This window comes from Anomaloglossus baeobatrachus, chromosome 1 (assembly GCF_048569485.1).
Source record: "Anomaloglossus baeobatrachus isolate aAnoBae1 chromosome 1, aAnoBae1.hap1, whole genome shotgun sequence".
NCBI classification, from domain to species: Eukaryota; Metazoa; Chordata; class Amphibia; order Anura; family Aromobatidae; genus Anomaloglossus; species Anomaloglossus baeobatrachus.
The window spans coordinates 183,740,297-183,761,604 of NC_134353.1; the positions used below are offsets into that span (position 1 = coordinate 183,740,297).

General features: G+C 46.5%; 1 protein-coding gene across 1 annotated transcript in view; it reads right to left on the reverse strand.

The window, feature by feature from the left end:
- CPE (carboxypeptidase E) overlaps positions 1–21,308 on the reverse strand; it is a 128,055-nt gene that overhangs the window by 47,873 nt on the left and 58,874 nt on the right. The window contains exon 2 of the mRNA XM_075347326.1: positions 7,038–7,234. Within this exon, the coding sequence (XP_075203441.1) occupies positions 7,038–7,234 (197 nt within the window). The remainder of the gene's footprint in view (positions 1–7,037; positions 7,235–21,308) is intronic.

Genomic DNA, 21,308 nt, shown 5'->3' on the forward strand with positions numbered 1-21,308 from the left:
CCATTATGTGCATCCCTGATCAGTGCTCGGCGGGACGCACGGACGGATGAGATACAAAAACCGTCGGGAATACGGAAAAAAAAAAGTCACGCCAAAAATTGAGCAGGGATGCAGATACGTTATCTGCATCCCTGATCAGCGCTTGGCGGGACTCACGGACGATGCGATACAAAAAGCGTCGGGGATACGGAAAAAAAAAAGTCACGCCAAAAATTGACCACGGATGCAGATACGTTATGTGCATCCCTGATCAGCGCTCGGCGGGACGCACGGACGGATAAGGTGTAAAAATGGACAGGGGACACAGAAAAAAAAAAAGTCATACTCACAGTACCCAGAGGATCACTGACCAGAAGTGCTGCAGGAGGAACAGCTTTACAGGAGCAGCAGGCAGGACGTTGGGCAGATCAGCAGAATGCCCAGGAAGGACCCAGTGATGGAGGCAGATGTGATCGGGCCAGTTAAGACCTCGGACAACGGTGAAGACAGGTAAGAGGACGTCGGGAGAGAGCAAAGGTGGAGAGGGGGAGAGTGGGGAGGGGGGGGGAGAGCAGAGGGGGAGGGGGGGAGAGCAGAGGGGGAGACCGGAGAGGGAGCTGCAGAAGCAGAATAGAGATAATGGGGGAGGCAGTCAGATCGTGGGGGGAGCAGATCGGGATGTCGGGGGGGGGCGCAGATCGGGGCGTGGGGGGGCAGGTCGCAGGGGGGCACGGGCAGGGGCCAACACGGGAGCATGCAGGAGACAACACGGGAGCGCGCACGGGCTGCAAGGTGAGCACAGTACTCACGTGCAGCAGGAGCGGTGACCTCAGCTACGGCGGCGGCAGCGGCAGCAGCAGCGGTGGCGTGGTACCACAAGTACCAGCCACTGCACGCTGCAGACATGTTGGGGGAGGGCTCGCAGGCCAGGACAGGCCTGGGGGGGCGTCCACCGGCAGATCAGACCGCCCCACTGCACACTGATTTGAGCGATTGCGCGTCATAGCACGATCGCTCCAATCAGTGCTGCAGGGGCTGGGGGTGACATTTTAGAACTCCGGCTATGATTTTTTGAAGCTGCTAGAGCAGATCATAGCCGGATCTCACAGTATTGCAGTAATTCTGGCATTATTTTTGCCGAAATTAGTGCGAACGATGTGGTTGGCGGTTCAGATTTGAACAGCCAATCACATCGATCGTCGATAGGGGGTGGCGATGCCACCCCCCCTGGGGTCAAGCAAAGGTCCCCTGCTGTAAGAAACAGCAGGGGACATCATTTGAAAGCCGTTGCTATGGCCACGGCAATCAAATGAAGTTTAGGCAGTAAAATTACGTCCCTGGTCGTTAAGTCACGTTAAAATAGGACGTAATTTTACTGCCCACGGTCGTGAAGGGGTTCAAGACAACTGTCTTAAATTGTCACCTGTATAAAAGTCCTGTCCACAGACTCAATAAATCAGTCAGACTCTAACCTCTACAACATGGGAAACACCAAAGAACGTTCTAAGGATGTCAGGGACAAGATCATGGACCTGAACAAGGCTAGAATGGGCTACAAAACCATAAGTAAGACGCTGGTTGAGAAGGAGACAACTGTTGGTGCAATAGTAAGAAAATGGAAGAAATACAAAATGAGTGTCAATTGACATCAATCTGGGGCACCATGCAAAATCACCCCTGAGGGGTATCCCAAATCATGAGGAAGGTGAGAGATAAGCCTAAAACTACATGGGGGGAACTTGTTAATGAACTCAAGGGAGCTGGGACCACTGTCACCAAGAAAACCAATGGTAACACATTACACCGTAATAGCTTAAAATACTGCAGTGCCCGGAAAGTCCCACTGCTCAAGAAGACACATGTGCAAACCCATCTGAAGCTTGCCAATAAACACCTGGATGATTCTCAGAGTGATTGGGAGAAGGTGCTGTGGTCAGATGAGACAAAAATAGAGCTATTTGGCCTTAACTCAACTCACCGTGTTTGGAGGAAAAGAAATAATGCCTATGACCCATAGAACACCATCCCCACTGTCAAGCATAGAGGTGGAAACATTATGTTTTGGGGGTGTTTCTCTGCTAGGGGCACAGGACTACTTCACAGCATCAATGGAGCAATGGATGGAGCCATGTACTGTAAAATCATGAGTAGCAATCTCCTTCTCTCTACCAGAACATTAAAAATAGGTTGTGATTGGGTCTTCCAGCATGACAATGACCCAAAACATACAGCCAAGGCAACAAAGGAGTGGCTCAAAAAGAAGCACATTAAGGTAATGGAGTGGCCTAGCCAGTCTCCAGATCCAGATCATAGAAAACATAAAAGGGAGCTAAAGCTCTGAGTTGCCAAGCGACAACCTCAAAATCTTAATGATTTAGAGATGATCTGCAAAGAGGAGTGGACCAATATTCCTCCTGACATGTGCGCAAACCTCATCATCAACTGCAAAAAATGTCTGTCTGCTGTGCTTGCCAACAATGGTTTTGCCACCAAGTATTAAGTCTTGTTTGCCAGAGAGATCAAATACTTATTTCTCTCTGCAAAATGCAAATAAATTTATATAATTTATAAAATGTGATTTTATGTATTTTATTCTGGATATTCTCTCACTGTTAAAATTAACCTACCCTTAAAATTATACACTGTTCATGTCTTTGTCAGTGGGCAAACTAACAAAATCAGCAAGGGATCAAATAATTATTTCCTTCACTGTAGAGCATAGTCAACAGCTACAGTGCCTTTAAAAAGTATTCATGCCCCATGAACTTTTCCACAATATTTTTCTATGCCACTCACAAATTTAAATATATTTTTTGGGGATTTTATGTGATATACTAAGACTAAAGGGCCATTTACACGCTGCGACTTCACTAACGATATATCGTCGGGATCACGGTGTTTGTGACGCACATCTGGCGTCGTTAGCGACATCGCAGCGTGTGACAGGCTGGAGGGACCTTAAACGATCGCAAAAGAGGCAAAAATCGTTTGTCTGAGAGAGGTCGTTTATTTATGAAAAATCGTTGTCTGGCCAGTAGCGATGTTGTTCGTCGTTCCTGCGGCAGCACACATCACTATGTGTGACACCGCAGGAGCGACATCTCCTTACCTCCGTCCACCGGCAATGAGGAAGGAAGGAGGTAGGCGACATGTTCCAGCCGCTCATCTCCGCCCCTCCTCTGCTATTGGCCGGCTGCCGTGTGACATCGCTGTGACGCCGCACGAACCGCCCCCTTAGAAAGGAGGCGGTTCGCCGGCCAGAGCGACGTCGCAGGGAAGGTAAGTACGTGTAACGGGTGTTAGCAATGTTGTGCGCCACGGGCAGCGATTTGGCCGTGACGCACAACTGACAGGGGCGGGTACACTCGCTAGCGATATCGGTACCGATATCGCAGCGTGTAAAGTACCCTTAAGGTTGCGTGCACATCAGCAGTATTTTGCTGCAAAACCGGATCCGTCACAAATGCGGTACAGTTCAATACAGTTAAATGGAATCGTGTTAAGATAAGGTTTTACTTACAGGGTTAGTAATGGTGAGGGTCTTATAGATGGCTTTATGACAGCTGTAATTTTTTCTACAAATCACAGCTGTCATTAACCCCTTATATTACTCCAATTACCACTGCACCAGGGCAATCTGGATGAGCCAGGTAAAATGCAGGAATTGTCGCATCTAATGAATGCAGCAATTGCATGGCAGCTGCAGGCTGCTGTTTGTAGGCTGGGGGAAAGCCCAAAAACCTTGGACCTCTCCAGCCTGTGAATACCAGTCCCCAGCTGTCTGCTTTATCTCGGCTGGGTATCAAAATTGGGGGAACCGCAGGTCGTTTTGTTTTAATTATTTATTAAGATAATTTAAAAAAATTTCACATGGGGTCTCTCGTATTTTGATACACAGCCAAGATAATGCACACAGCTGGGAGGTGCAGCTTTTAGCCGTCTGCTTTATCTGCCCTGGGTATCAATATACGGGAGATCCTACGTCATTTTTTTTTCCAATCATTTATTCATTTTTACACTCCACAACCAATCGTAGACACCGGCAGTCTGACTACAACCAATCATAGACGCTGTCACAAAGGGTGGCGGTGGAAGCAGTGAATATGTATGAGAGTTAATGATCAAACCTGGACGTAGTGTAACAGCCGCACGGGAGACTCGGTAAGTATACCGTATTTTTCGGACTATAAGATGCACTTTTTCCCCCCAAATGTTGGGGGAAAGTGGGGGGTGCGTTTTATAGTCTGAATGTGGCTGCGGGGAATGAGGGTGCTGTGGTTTGAGCGGGTCATAGGCGGCACGAGCAGGCTGTGAAGCACCTGCTGTGACCACGTGGGTCCGCTCATTTCATATGCACACCCATCCTTCCACCCATCATCCCTCAGCGCTGAAGCCGGCGCTGACAGGTGGGCGGGATGATGGGTGGGGGGTGCACGCATAATTAACAGCCAGCCGGCGTGTTCACCTCTGGCAACTACAGCCTGAGTGATCATGTGTGGCTGTATTTACTGCTCCCCGCACATCATCAGCACGAGGGGCAGTGAATAAGTATACTCACGTGTCATCGTTGTCTGCAGCATCGCAATCTCCTCCTGTCTGCCGGCTAGCTGATCTGTGTAGAGAACGGTGAGCACAGCGATGACATCATCGCTGTGCACACTGCTAGTCTCCACACAGGTCAGCTGACAGGCAGACAAGATGAGCAATGCTGCAGACAACGGTGACGGCTCCACACAGGTCAGTGGTGCTGCTGCCGGCACTGACAGGAGGAGGAGCGATGCTGCAGGGAGCGAGGAAAGGTGAGTATAAACGTTTATTTATTTTTTTTTGTGTGCCAAAGGATGCAGGCCGTTAGCCAGGATTGGGGTATTTATCAGAATGGATGGGGTTATATAGCAGGATGGATGGGGGTATATATCCGGATGGATGGGGGTATATATCAGGATGGATGGGGGTATATAGCAGGATGGATGGGGGTATATATCAGGATGGATGGGGGTTTATAGCAGGATGGGGATATATAGCAGGATGGGGGTATATAGCAGGATGAGGGATATACCAGGATGAAGGCATATACCAGAATGGCAGTATATAGCAGGATGGGGGTATATAGCAGGATGGATGGGGGTATATATCAGGATGGATGGAGGTATATAGCAGGATGGGGGAATATAGCAGGATGAGGGCTATACCAGGATGAGGGCATATACCAGGATGGCAGTATATAGCAGGATGGGGGTATATAGCAGGATGGCGGTATATAACAGGATAAGCGCATATACCAGGATGGTCGCTATGTAGCAGGATGGGGGCTATACCAGGATGGCGGTATATAGCAGGATGGGGGCTATACGAGGACCAGGATGAGGGACATATATATACACAAGAATGGGGATCATATACAAGGCAGGAGGATCATTACTAGGATGGGGTACCTTAGTAGAGAATTTGGGGACATTACCCCCATAACAGTGTCAGCAGCAGATCCTCGCCCCATAAGTGTGTCATGACACACTTTCTGCTTAAAATTTTATTTTCCTATTTTCCTCCTCTAAAATCAGGGTGCGTCTTATGGTCTGGTGCGTCTTATAGTCCGTAAAATACGGTAATTCTCCTACTTTAATCTCTATTTTGCTTTCTATTAACTTTTTTATTTTTTATCCAGGTGGTCGAACCCCAACAGTAACACGGACTTTCCGTAGAAGTCGGTGTTTGGGGTCTGTGCACGAACACTTGGTGTTTGGTACGGACCCTGAACGGGTTTGCCCGTTCAGGTTTGCCCATCAATATTTGTGGGTGCAACGTGATAAAATGTGGAAACGTTCATGGAGTATGATTAGATTTTCAAGACACTATATACAAAGTGCATAGGTGCCTTAGGTCTACACGGAGCAAAAACTTCCTATTGTAGCTATTGATGACTTGACATGAGCCTCTTCAGAGCTGAAACTATTCATCTGTTAAATTGTATCTTGTTGACTTCTGTTTCCCCTTTGGGGATTTAGGCTGTTTGCTCTCAGCATATGATTTCTGTGTGTACAACAGGTAAGCTTCAATAGGCAAATTCAGCAGATTACACAAACTATATAATGAAGTGTTAACATTTCAGCGGTTACCATGCATAATGGGGAACACATAGAGGGCAAAGGAGATACGTATATCATCCGCAAAGCCATCAGTGTGAACGTTGCGGGTCAGACCTCTAGGTCTCATACTAGTCCTCAAAAGTATTAGGGACATCGACAAGTATACACACACCACCACTGGATATATACCTAAAGGAACCAGCGATCTGACCTGGCAGGGATCGCTGGAGCGTCGCTACATGGTTGCTGGTGAGCTGTCAAACAGGCAGATCTCCACAGCGATCAGAGATCAGCCACCAGTGACCCATGTAACGACGCTGCGCTTGGCAACCATAGTACACATCGGGTTACTAAGCAAAGCGCTTTGCTTAGTAACCCGATGTGTACCTTAGCTACGTGTGCAGGGAGCAGGGAGCCGGCTTCTAGAAGCTGCGGACGCTGGTAACCAAGGTAAATATCTGGTAACCAAGCAAAACCTTTGCTTGGTTAACCGATGTGTACCTTGGTTACCAGCGTCACATGCCGGCTCCCTGCACATTCAGTTGTTGCTCTCTCGCTGTCACACACAGCGATGTGTGCTTCACAGCAGGAGAGCAACGACCAAAAAATGGTCCAGGACATTCAGCAACGACCGACGACCTCACAGCAGGGGCCAGTTCGTTGCTGGATGTCACACACAGAGACATCGCTAGCAAGATCGCTGTTGCGTCACAAAAAATGTGACTCAGCAGCGATGTCGCTAGCGATGCTGCTTAGTGAGACGTGGCCTTAAGAGACCCCCAATCTCCACAAAGCCCCACAGCCCACTTGTTTTGATGATCAGGGGTGACCTGAGGGTTCGTTTACCATCAATCAAACATTGATGTCCTATTCTAAGTATAAGCCACCAGAGTTCATTACTGTAAACCCCTTTTATTACTGGTAGAAACAATATTAACATCACTTTATGGGTTTTTTTACTCTTGTACTTACTTGTTGAGCAGCTTTTTCAAACCCATCTGGGTTCATGGAAGGCATGATGTGTATACGGGTGTTGTGGATCAGATTGATGATTGTCTCATTGCCTTTCTGGTACTCATTGCAGAGATACTGGGCCAAATAAATGAGAAGTTCTCTACCCACAGCTTCATTTCCATGCATGTTGCCAACATACTTAAATTCGGGTTCACCTTTAAGACATCAGACAACCAGTTTTAACAAATGTTATTTAATTGCACATCCTATAGTACAATACTTTGTGTATAACATTTCATTTTCTGAATATTTAAAAATATTTTACACTACAATTGTCCTATTTCAATAGTAACATGTTATGTCCACATGCATTATGTTCCTTTCGGGCAGATTTTGCCTGGAACACAACAGTAAAAGAGCTAAAAAAGGGAAAAAAGAAGGAACATAATGCACAACAATGTAAAAATGAATTGCTGTGCATATGTTCAATCTTTTGTTACTTTTTTGAAAGCTATGACGCAATTAAAAGAAATAACCAGTCCATTCTTCTGGTAGCTTCCATTGTATGAAATTAAAAAATTTGCTAGCGACAAAAGACATCTGGAGTGACATCAGAGAAGAAACATCAGGAAAAACAATCTTCTGCTTCAAAAACAATGCGGGTACAGCGACACCTACAAGACTCCATATGAACATATCGTTGGGCTAATGTGGTTGAATGTTCTATAATCCTATAATTCTATAATCCTGCAGGTCCTGCATCCTATATTAATAGACTTTACATGCTACAGAAAAACATTGCATTAATAGACGTCCTTTAAATACATGTGCGGCAGTATACATTTGGAAATGAGTTTAAACTAATTTATGAAATACTATTGCATAGTCAAAATAGTAAGACGTCATTAAGCCCATTCCGCACAAACTAATATAGCCATTCTCTGCACCATGATTAGTAAAGTCTGTACCAGTATTTACCAAGCTTTTCTACAGCAATCAGACATACATAGAGAAACAAATACATCAGTAAAGCAAAGGAAACCGGGTAAACATCCTTCAACTGTAACAATCGCCAAAATTGTCCTGATACGTATATATGCGAGTACTAAAGATATCTTTGTATTATGGAATACCGTATATAAAGTCAGGGAGTCATTCCCATTTGAATACTCATTCAGCTGACTGCTCTCTCCCAAATATCCATCATCTTATATACATACAACTCACTCAAGTATGGATTTTATGTCATTAGGAAGTAGAGCTTGATCTACATGTACTTTCAGCCCTTATCATCTCCCTTTTGGGACGCCCCTGGACTATTCAGGTCATCACAGGGTACTGCACAAACTATTCTAACCATGTAGTATGCAACCCACCATGGTTCTGGGTCTCTATCCTGCAGTGTTGCCTCCATCAACATTCACAAATCCTAGATACACAACTGTCAGGCACACCAGTGGGCTGCTTAAGCAGGAATAGGGCCACCCACCTAGGGATCAGACAGGGAGGTGGGAGGTGTCAAGGTCAGAGAGAACAGAAGTAGCTCCCAGTGAGAGAGGAGCGGGGAGTTGGAGGTCCCAGGGGAAAGGAAAACTAGGTCGCAGACGGTGGTCTGGACCTAGAGGAGTCGGACCCCAGGTCGCAGGGGATTGAGGCTAGGTGCCTGGGAACTTTCAAGAAGGATGGTAAGCAGCCTGGTCCTATCACTTGTCTGGGACCGAAGGCACGACGGGATACACGGACTCTGGGTTGGGGAGAAGCTTCAGGCAACCCAGTAATTAACCTGAGAACGGGTCCTTTATGGACTGTTCCCACCAGCTCCAGAATCGGGGCACTAGCACAACGAGAGGGATAGGGCTTTCCAAACAAGCAGCCCACTGAAATCCCAAGCGTGAGCCCTGAGAGCAGGCTACTCCACTTAGCCACAGTGAGAGCGGGGCCCGGATAGCTCCAAACTACCGGACCACAACGGTCACTCTAAAATCTAGTGCCAGAAGGCAGGTTACAGACCACCAGCAGCACTACAGGGGACGAGACCCGGACGAGCTCCCCTTTGAGAGACAGCAGCATTCCGAGACTTGGTTTACCCTGTTGTCAGCGTCTGCTTCATTGCTGAGTGAGTACCAGACTGACCCCTGCACTGTGTCCCCGCATCACCATCCAGAGTCCCGGGGCCTACCCAAACCCGTGGAGGGCAACATCACCTAGCTGCCCCACTCCATCACCCCGGGTACTCCCAACGGCAGCGGTGGTACCCCCAATCACCACACACCACAGGCGGCATCACGAACTACAACAATTCCCCTGTAAATATCCCCTTTACATTTGAATATGGCCCCTAAGCCCCCGGGTCCAGAAACCCTCGAGCCACGAACAAACACTACCCCGAGATCCGAGCGGTTCGATCCGCTGCTGGGGCGGCACACTTTCATAACATGGTCATCAAAGAGCAAAGTGACCAATCCTAATTGTTACTGTAGAGTCAGTAAACAAGGTCATGGACGGCCCGGATGCCTTTCTCATAGGGAATCTGTCATCAGGTTTTTGTTACCTAAGGCTTTGTGCGCACGCTGCGGATTTACCTCGGATTTTACCATGGATTTGCTGCAGAAAATGTGTCTAACATTTCTACAGTCATTCCCCAGCAAAACCTATGGGTATAAAAAATGCTGTGCGCACACTGCGTTTTTTTGTCCCTGCGGATTTACCCACGGAATTTTTGCTGCGGAATTAATGAGCATGTCACTTCTTTTCTGCAGGTACCTGCAGTTTTTGCCATAGGTAATGGTAAAAACCACAGGGACCAACCCGCAGAAAAAACGCGGCAAAAACGCAGGTGCGGTACTTTTTGCTGCGGTATTCTGCCAGAGGGTGCAGATTTTTCTTAAGAAAAGTCCATTTTCTTGTCCGCACAGGGCCTAAACTGAGCAGCATAATCTAGCGGAAGAGTCCCAGATTCCATCTATGTGTCATGTACAGGGCTGCTGAGAGTAGCTTTTAAGGGGTTATATACTGTAAAGCTTATAAACACTGTTTGCAGATCAGTAGAGGACTACTAGGCCTTCCGCCAGGTAGTTCAACCATACTCCTACAACTGATTCTCAGCTTTCTGCCTATGCACAGCGTACACAGAAAGCTGCCAACGAGTGGTGTAGTTGTTTGTTGTCCTTTTCTGCATTATGTAGGCCAGGATGTTCAAAGTTCCAGGACTGCTAGATCTGTAACAGATAAAACTTTATGGGCTCATGCGCACGTCGCGTAATAGCATGCATTTATGCTGCGTCTAGCACTGCAGCGTAAATGCATGCATCCTGCGTCCCCTGCACAATCTATGAAGATTGTGCATGATACGTGCGCACGTCGCTTTTATGAACGCAGCGATTTGGATGCTAAAATTTTGACCCAAATCCGTGCGTTCATAAAATGAGTATGTCAATTATTCCGTGCGCTTTGGATGCAGCTCCCACTCTGTCTATGGTGGGGGCAGCAGCCAGAGCGCATGAAATCGGCTTTTTTAACAAAATAACTGCATCCATTACGCAGTGTTTCTGCAGCGATTTGAAGCGCACATGTGCTGTAAATCGCTGCAGAATATTCAGCAGTTATGTGCGCATGAGCCCTATAACTGAAACTACAGCACAGGGTTAACTGCTTCATGACCGCCCATTTTTCCATTTATTTTTTTTCCTCCCCTTCTTCCAAGAGACATAACTTTTTTATTTTTCCGTCCACATAGCCATATGAGGGTTTGATTTTTGCAAAGCGAGTTGTACTTTGGAATAACACCATTGATTTTATCATGTGAGCTGAAATTGCAAAAAAAGTGCAATTTCACAATAGTTTTCTTGGGTTTTTTTTATTTAACATGATCACTACACGGTAAAACTGACCTGGCAATATGATTCTGCAAATCAGCACAAGTACGCAGATACCAAACATGTAGAGGTGTTTTTTTTTATTTAGGAGATGAAAAAAATGTCCGTCATTTTTAAAAAAGAAAATTTTTGCTTGTCACCATTTTCCAAGAACCGTAACGCTTTAAATTTTCAGAATATGCGGTTATTTTTTCTGCATTTTATTTTTAATTTTTTTTTGCATTTAATTGCACTGTTCAAGTGTTCAAAAAACTATTCCAGCGGTTCTTTTTTTTTTTTTTTGTTACGTTGTTTACAGATCGGATTACTTTATTTTATATTCTGATAGATCAGATTTTTACTAACAGCGATGCTAAATATGTGTAGTATTATTATTATTATTATTATTTATTTTATTTGTAATAGGGCAAAAGGGAATGACTAACTTTTCTAGGGGGGTCATATTTTTAAAATCTTTTTTTTTACAGTATTTAATAGTCCCCTTAGGGGATATGAAGCTGCTATCATCTTATCGGTTTTACTATACATAGCAGTGCATCAACACTGCTATGTATAGCTAAAATCACAATTTCCTATGTACACCAGCTCAATGCTGGCTTTCATAGGAGTATCGTATTGACAGGCACGGGGCTCTTTAGAAGACCCCCGCTGTCATGACAACCCATTAGCACCCTGCGATCACGCACATGGAATAACGCTCCACCTGCGGCGGTTAAAGGCATATGTTGAATGAATAAATCAGCCATCATGTACAGGGAAAGATGCGGCCCCAGCTTATGACCCTGCATCAAAGTCAGTGAGCTGGCAAATGACGTACCAGTACATTATATGTCAGTAAGAAGATAAGTGATTAATCATTGGAATCAGGGTCTCTGTGCCAACATCGTGCTGCTATTAGATTGTGGAGAGCAAAAATCTGGTAACAGATTGCCATAAATATATTACAGGTTATGGGTACTATATTATGGTTATGGGTGGCACGGTGGCTCAGTAGTTAGCACTACAGTAATGCACTACTGGGGTCCTCGGTTCAAATCCCACCAAGGACAACATCTGCAAGGAGTTTGTATGTACTCCCTGTGTTTGTGTGGGTTTCATCCCACAATTCAAAAATATACTGATAGGGACCTTAGATTGTGAGCACCAATGGGGACAGTGTTGCTGATGTATGTAAAATCGCTGTGGAATTAATAGTGCTATATAAATTAATAAATATTATTATATTCTCTGATGGGTCTTTGATCCCGAGAGCTAGCTTGATTGTCATATATGGAGCCATTACGTGGAATTTTTCCCCTAATATGGGGCAATTCATATTTACCTCTTAAGTTATTGCCTTCCTGTGGATTAAAACATAAACCTAATAGGTAGAATTTGGTGGACTAAAAACTATGAATTATGATGACTGGGTTAAAATTGAAAGGTAGGACAAATGATAGACAATGTGGATGTTCACAAACCGCAGTATTAGAGGGGGAGGGGGGGGGGCATTTAATAGACTGAAAAAAACCTAGTTTGTCATTTTTTACCATTCAGTGTTTTCTTGTATTTGCGAGGAAAGGTGCAACAAGAGGCAAATAACCGACAACTGTAATGCTCAATGTAGGGAGAAGTTACCGTATCTGCTGAACCACCACTTTAGCCCCCCCCCCCCCGAATTCATCCTCCTGTTGATATGTTTTGGAACATTTGTCTGGGTGGTCCAGGATTTGGTGTATTCGGTGCTTATTTGGGATTATTGACCCATCTGCAGCCAATATAAAAATTATTCTACATCCTTAAAGATCAGAGTGTAACATTGCAGCAATAGGAGACAGCTGTATTGCAGATGTGGTAAAATAAAGCTCGTTGAAACTTTGGGTCCTTGTTCCCAGCTGCGGGATACGGCTTTAAGTGCTTCTATTGTTGTACTGGGACATTTAATTAGCCAGAATAATCGCAACCTCCCAATGGCTTAGTTGTATGGTAAGAAGATAATACTATTCAGTGGTAATGGAACTTCATTAAAAGTTTATGAAGAAATAATGTATAGTTGCATATAAACACGTGCATAAAACCTAGCGCCATCATACTCCACAGTGCTTTACTGCAATCATCATCCCTGGCCGCATTAGGACCCACATCTTCTTTACACTCTTAGGCCCCCGTCACACGTCAGTGATTCCGGTATGTGTGACATCCGTTTTCATACATACTGGATACACGGACATAGGCACACACATTAAAATCAATGGGTCTTTAGTGTTTTCACAAGTGTGTCTGTATGGAGAACATGCGTGTCCATGTCCTCTACATGGCGACATGTCCGTCTTTCTCTGGCAGCACTGATGTCACACCAACCACACACTGACGTGATCCGTGTGTCATGTACCGGAGAAAATACGTGTCTTTGAAATAATATGATTTTATATACTCACCTGTCTTCGGTGCTGCTGTAATTTGCTTCTGGGCCCACTCATTATGCTCATGCATATTCACTGCACTGCGGACCCGGAAGCAGCAGTGCCAGAGACATCTCTGACGTAGGCATCCGCCGAAACAGACGTTCGTCGGGTGGGGTGCCATCCGGTGTCACGGTGAGACACTTTATTGGTAAGCTAATACTATACTTTACACTATTACTATGTCCATGTGGCATTGTCTCCTATGGAAGGTTTGACTAATGATCTAAACTGGATTATAAACCATCATATTAGAATTACAGCAATCAATCTTGATATAAGACATTGGTTGGAGGTTTTTTCCGTCTTTACATTCCTTCCCTGTCCATATAATCTGTGGTTACACCGGATTGTGCACCTTTTTTGTATGCTTGTCACTGTGCTTTACATCTATGCATATAATAAATATCTTTAATTGATACTAGGAAGTCTGATCGCTTCTTTTCCTTGGTGTATGTTCTCAATAGAGGTTGTACATTAAGGCTATGCTCTCACTGGGCGTTTTTTAGCTGCAGATCTGCCTTGGTTTTATGCAAATCCATGCTAATAAAACGCTGATTTTTACAGTCCCAGCAAAGTCTATGAGATTTCTGAAATCTCATGCACACACACAAACACATCAGGATTTTTTTCCTGACGGTTTTGTGAACCACTTCTGGTTTTGCTGCATTCTGAAAGGAATGAACATTCTTTTCAACCGTTTTGCTATGGTTTTGACCCTAGTGACAGGTCCAGATACCCTGGATCAGCGGGTCTAACTGGGTTAATAAAAATCCCGTTTCCGGCCCGAAATTGATCCAGGGTATCTGTCCGGCACTTAAATGGTGGTGGAGATAGGGGGATTGGGCAGGCGCGGTATATTTACCGAATCACTGGCGCAGCTGTACCTCCCGTGGCTCCTCCCCTTCCCCGCTCATTTCATATTCACTGCTTTCATCTGTGATTGGTTGCAGTCAGACGCGCCCCAGCATCTGACTGCAACCAATCATTGACCCGGTCTGCGGGTCTAGCGTAGAGAATGAGTGAGCCGCTCATTCAGCGGTGACCTCACTCAGGCTATTTACAGTCACAGGCATCACCAGCTGTGACCGCAAATCACCTGAGTGAAGTGACTGCTGATCGTGCAGCTTATTCATTCTCTGGAGCTCACAGCAAGCAGTCCTGTTCTATGGCGCTCACTGTGATCTTTAGATGCAGCAGAGCTGAATCGTCGTGGGACCTCGTGTTTATTACGTCAGACCTGCAGGGTTGTGATTATGGGGTTAATAAAGTGGTATTTTATTTCAAATAAAGGATTTTTTCAGTGTTTGTGTTTAATTCTTCTCACTTACTACAGATTGCTGATGCGGGGTGTCTCCCATTACCAATCTAGGGCTTAGTCACAGCTATGAGTGGCGATTAACCCCTTATTACCTCAATTGCCACCGCACCAGGGCAATTCGGGAAGAGTCGGGCAAAGTGCTGGGATTGTAGCATCTAATGGATGCAACAATCCTAGGCGGCTGCAGGTTTGATATTTTTAGGCTGGGTCTTTGCAGCCTGAGAATACCAGCCCCCAGCTGTGGGCTTTATCTTGGCTGGGTATCAATATTGGGGGGACCACACGCATTTTTTTTTTAATTATTTATTTAAATAATTAAAAAAACAGCATGGGGTCCCTCTTATTTTGATACCCTGCCAAGAGAAGCACAGCTGAGGGCTGAAGCCTATAGCTGTATGCTTTATCTGTGCTGGGTATAATAATACAGGGGGACCCTACATCATTTTTTTCATTTATTTATTTCTTTTTTACTGTACTATAGACCCACAGACTCCAGTGAGGGGGGAGCAGTGAATAGCTAATGAGTGGCAGGTAGTAGGAGGGGCCGCGGGAGCAGGTACGGATGATCCTAGAATGTATGGGCTCCTTCCAGGTTAGTGGGCGTGACCAGCTGGCTTAGTGAGCTTGGCGATGTTTTCCCCCTTCAACTACAATTATGCTTCGCCCCCCCATGTGATAGGGGCCTGTTGAATGACGTCATCCCTGGAAGGAGCCCATACACTCTAACATTTAGCATTTTTTTCTACCTTTTTTTTTTTTTTTTAACTACCCGAGTGCCAGATCCAGGTCAATACCGGAAAAAACACTGTAAAATTGTTGTAAAAATGCCACAAAAACCGTACCAAAACCGCACCAAAACCGCAGATGACTCCCAGGAGACATCCTGCCACAAGGTCAGGTTTTGATCAGGAAAAAAAAGCTGCAAAAACGTCCTGTGTGAAAATAGCCTAACAGTGGAGTATCAACTAGAAGAGGTGGGTGCTGGACTGACATTGTAGTCTGAGCAATGAGAAGTCCTGTTGGTTAAACAAACATAGCCTATGAATAACAAATCAAAACTTGACAAGACAGGCATCCCTGAATTCTATCTCTTAACCCTTACAGCATGCTGTCTTCAGATTACATAGCGAAAATCTGCTGACAAGATTCCCTTTAAGGCCTTAGGCATACGTCTGTGTTGCACATACGTGTTAAATCAATTTCTTTTACAGATACAACACATATCACATCTATGGTGCTCTTCACATGTCTGTGTTTTTACATGCAGCACGGATGACAGTGACAATACAAGTCTATGGGACCAAGAAAAGCAAGTACAGCACTCAGATGGCATCAATGTAACATCGCTGTACTGTATATGTTGAAAATTGAAAAATATAGGAGAAGCTTTGTAATTTCTTTATTTATTGATCCATCTGATGAAAACATTGATGGTAAAAACACGAATGACACATTGATGCAAAACATTGATTGACAACAATACCATTGTATCATAAACATGTCAAAATATGGAAGTGTGAATGAGGCCTAAATCTGTCTGACCTAGGCTATGTTCACACACTGCATCACTGCATTTTTGGTGCATTTTTAAGGTCACAAAGATACACCTAAATGCATGCATTTCCTTCTCCCAGCAAAGTCTATGAGATTTCTATTTTGCTGTCCACACTGGGCATCTTTTTTTCCCTGCATCTTGGCTGTGTTTTTGAAGATGCAGCATGTCAATTCTTTTTGTGTTTTTCCAACGTTTTTGAGCCCTTCCAGTCAATAGATTTGACTTAAAAAACAGAATGGGCAAAATGCAGTAAAACGCGGCAAAAAAACGCGGCAAAAAACACATGCTTTTTTATGCGTTTTTCCGCAGGTGCGTTTATTGGGGCCAAAAATGCTGCATCTTTGTAGTTACAAAAGATCTGTGTGAACATAACCCTAGTGTCATGCAGGTGCCTAGTAATGGGGCATGTGAAGATCGCAGAACCATCAGGGTCTAGGTGTATGGAAGGTGAAGCCTATCTGCCCAAAATGCCACCAGTATTATAATGGACCTCTTAGGCCATGTGCGCACGTTGCGTTTTTTTCTGCGTTTTGGCTGCGTTTACAACTGCACTGTGTCATTGACAAAATGCATGCGTTCTGATTCCCCAGCAAAGTCTATGAGAATCATGCAAAATATGTGCGCACGATGCTGTTTGAAACGCAGCGTTATGATTGTCAAAAGCTCTGCGTTTAGAAAAGCAGCATGTCAATTCTTTTGAGCGTTTTGGCACCGTTCTACACCCATTGAAATCAATGAGTTGTAGAAAAACGCTGCCAAAATGTTAAGCAGTGCGTTTGCACTGCATTATTGATGCGATCCGCATGTTTTTTTGACAAAACAAACGCAGGTCTTTCGGTCTCTCTCTCTCTGTCCATGTCGGTCTCTCCCGCCCACCCCCTCTCTCATACTCACTGATCCCCGATCACCGGAGCGGCGCTGCACGGCGTTCACACTGTGGCAGCTTCTCTTTTGAAAATGCCGGCCTCTCATTAATCCATCTCGTATTCCCTGCTTCCCCCGTCCACCGGCGCCTATGATTGGTTGCAGTCAGACAAGCCCCCACACTGAGTGACAGCTGTCTCACTGCAACCAATCACAGCCGCCGGTGGGCGTGTCTATATCGAGCAGTAAAAAAATTAAATGAATATTTAAAAAAAACGAGGTACGGTCCCCCCCAATTTGGATACCAGCCAGGGTAAAGCCACACGGCTGAAGGCTGGTATTCTCAGGATGGGGAGCTCCACGTTATGGGGAGCCCCCCAACCTAACAATATCAGCCAGCAGCCGCCTGGAATTGCCGCATCCATTAGATGCGACAGTCCCGGAACTCTACACGGTTCATCCCGAATTGCCCTGGTGTGGTGGCAAACGGGGTAATAAGGAGTTAATGGCAGCAGCCCATAGCTGCCACTAAGTCCTAGGTTAATCATGGCAGGCGTCTCCCCGAGATACCTTCCATGATTAACCTGTAAGTTAAAGAAAATAAACACACACATCCAAAAAATCCTTTATTTGTAATGGAAGACAAAAAACACCCTCTTTCACCACTTTATTAACCCTCAAAAACACCTCCAGGTCTGACGTAATCCACGCAAGGTCCCACGACACTTTCAGCTCTGTCACATCGGAAGCTGACAGGAGCGGCAGTAGAACACCACCGCTCCTGTGAGCTCCATGCAGCAACTGAAGTGAGTCACGTGATCAGCTGTGCTGTCACTGAGGTTACTCGCGGCCACCGCTCTCAAGTGGAGGACTGCAGCTGTGACCGCGAGTAACCTGAGTGAAAGGACAGCTGATCGCGCGGCTCATTGCAGTCACTCAGGGGATTTGCGATCACAGGTGGGTACTTCATGTGTGACCGCAAATCAAGCCGCGGCACAAACACAGAGCCGCGCGATCACAATGAAGTCGGGTGAAGTTCATCCGAGTTCATTCTGATCGCGTGGCTCTGTCTTGCAGCCAGCCATGCTTTTTTTGACAGTGTGGTCCCACTCGGCTCTGCTTCAAGTCTATGGGGATGCTGCAGAGCCGAGTGGGACCGCACTGTCAAAAATGTGCGCTCTGGATGCTTTTCCCACTCTGTCTATGGCAGAGCAAGCATCCAGAACGCATGAATTCTACAGGAATGTGTGCACATTGCGTTCTGCCGAATGCGTCTCAGAACGCAGCTTTTTCGGCTGCGTTCTGAGACGCACAGGCAGTGACATACTCGCTGCGGAATAGGACGCAACGTGCGCACATGGCCTTAGAGATCTGGAATTGGCACTCAAGAGTTTAAAATAATTCTGCTGATGACACTCTCTTGTATTTGTGACCAAAGCTTTTGGGGCTTGTCTGATCATGTCAACATATTTCTATTGGGTGAATACTTGAATTTGCTGGGTTTTTCTTCTGCAGCAGCAGACTTTGGGTTTGCTAAAGTATCAAATCAGAACCAATATCTTTTCAGTTCTAGACCCACATAGAGAATAATTGGGAAAACTAGCAAAAATTCAAATGTTTGTGTATTTACCATTTTAAATTCAAGGTACAAAAAGAAGGGAATTTTGTTACTTACCGTAAATTCCTTTTCTTCTAGCTCTTATTGGGAGACCCAGACGATTGGGGTATAGCTACTGCCCTCTGGAGGCCACACAAAGCACTACACTAAAAGTGCAAGGCCCCTCCCTCTCTGGCTATACCCCCCCGTGGTATCACGGGTACTCCAGTTTTAGTGCCAAAGCAAGAAGGAGGAAGCCAACAACTGGTTTAAACAAATTAACTCCGAGTAACATCGGAGAACTGAAAAACCGTTCAACATGAACAACATGTGTACCCGCAAACAGCAAAAAACAATCCCGAAGGACAACAGGGCGGGTGCTGGGTCTCCCAATAAGAGCTAGAAGAAAAGGAATTTACGGTAAGTAACAAAATTCCCTTCTTCTTCAGCGCTCTATTGGGAGACCCAGACGATTGGGACGTCCAAAAGCTGTCCCTGGGTGGGTAAAGAAATACCTCATGTTAGAGCTGCAAAACAGCCCCCCCCTACGGGGATGTCACTGCCGCCTGCAGGACTCTTCTACCTAAGCTGGCATCCGCCGAAGCATAGGTATGCACCTGATAATGCTTGGTGAACGTGTGCAGACTCGACCAGGTAGCCGCCTGACACACCTGTTGAGCCGAAGCCTGGTGCCGTAATGCCCAGGACGCACCTACGGCTCTGGTTGAGTGGGCTTTTAGCCCTGAAGGAACCGGAAGCCCAGCAGAACGGTAGGCCTCTATAATTGGTTCTTTGATCCATCGAGCCAAGGTGGCTTTAGAAGCCTGCAACCCCTTGCGCGGACCGGCGACAAGGACAAAAAGTGCATCGGAACGGCGCATGGGCGCCGTGCGGGAAATGTAGATCCTGAGTGCTCTCACCAGATCTAGCAAACGCAAGTCCCTTTCATACCGGTGAACCGGATGAGGATAAAAGGAAGGCAATGATATATCCTGATTAAGATGAAACGAGGATACGACCTTAGGGAGAAACTCCGGAATGGGGCGCAGCACAACCTTGTCCTGGTGGAACACCAAGAAGGGAGCCTTGGATGACAGAGCAGCCAGCTCAGACACTCGCCGAAGCGATGTGATCGCAACAAGAAACGCCACTTTCTGTGACAGGCGAGAAAGAGAAACTTCTTTGAGAGGCTCGAAGGGCGGCTTCTGGAGAGCCACTAGTACCCTGTTCAGATCCCATGGATCCAACGGCCGCTTGTACGGGGGCACAATATGACAGACCCCCTGCAGGAACGTGCGCACCTTAGGAAGACGTGCTAGACGCTTCTGAAAAAACACGGATAGTGCCGAGACTTGCCCTTTAAGGGAGCCGAGCGACAAGCCCTTTTCCAACCCTGATTGCAGGAAAGATAGAAAAGTGGGCAATGCAAATGGCCAGGGAGACACTCCCTGAGCAGAGCACCAGGTTAAGAAAATCTTCCACGTTCTGTGGTAGATCTTAGCAGAAGTTGACTTCCTAGCTTGTCTCATTGTGGCTACCACTCCCTGGGATAATCCTGTTGACGATAGGATCCAGGACTCAATGGCCACACAGTCAGGTTCAGGGCCGCAGAATTCTGATGGAAAAACGGCCCTTGAGACAGCAGGTCTGGACGGTCTGGAAGCGACCACGGTCGGCCGACCGTGAGATGCCACAGATCCGGATACCAGGATCTCCTCGGCCAGTCTGGGGCGACGAGTATGATGCGGCTGCAATCGGATCTGATCTTGCGTAGTACTCTGGGCAAGAGTGCCAGAGGCGGGAATACATATGGGAGGCGGAAGTGCGACCAATCTTGCACCAAGGCGTCTGCCGCCAGCGCTCTTTGATCTCGCGACCGCGCCATGAATGCCGGGACCTTGTTGTTGTGCCGAGACGCCATTAGGTCGACGTCCGGCACTCCCCATCGGCGACAGATTTCCTGAAACACGTCCGGGTGAAGGGACCATTCCCCTGCGTCCATGCCCTGGCGACTGAGGAAGTCTGCTTCCCAGTTTTCTACGCCCGGGATGTGAACCGCGGATATGGTGGATGCTGTGTCCTCCACCCAATTCAGAATGCGCCGGACTTCCTGAAAGGCTTGCCGGCTGCGCGTCCCTCCTTGGTGGTTGATGTATGCCACCGCTGTGGAGTTGTCCGATTGGATTCGGATCTGCTTTCCTTCCAGCCACTGTTGGAAGGCCAGTAGGGCAAGATACACTGCCCTGATTTCCAGAACATTGATCTGAAGGGTGGACTCCTGCTGAGTCCACGTCCCCTGAGCCCTGTGGTGTAGAAACACTGCTCCCCACCCCGACAGGCTCGCATCTGTCGTGACTACTGCCCAGGATGGGGGCAGGAAGGATCTTCCCTGAGACAATGAGGTGGGAAGGAGCCACCATTGCAGAGAGTCCTTGGCCGTCTGGGAAAGAGAGACTTTCCTGTCTAGGGAAGTCGTCTTCCCGTCCCATTGGCGGAGAATGTCCCATTGAAGTGGACGCAGATGGAACTGCGCAAAGGGAACTGCTTCCATGGCTGCCACCATCTTCCCTAGGAAGTGCATGAGGCGCCGTAAGGGGTGCGACTGGCCCTGAAGGAGCGATTGCACCCCTGTCTGT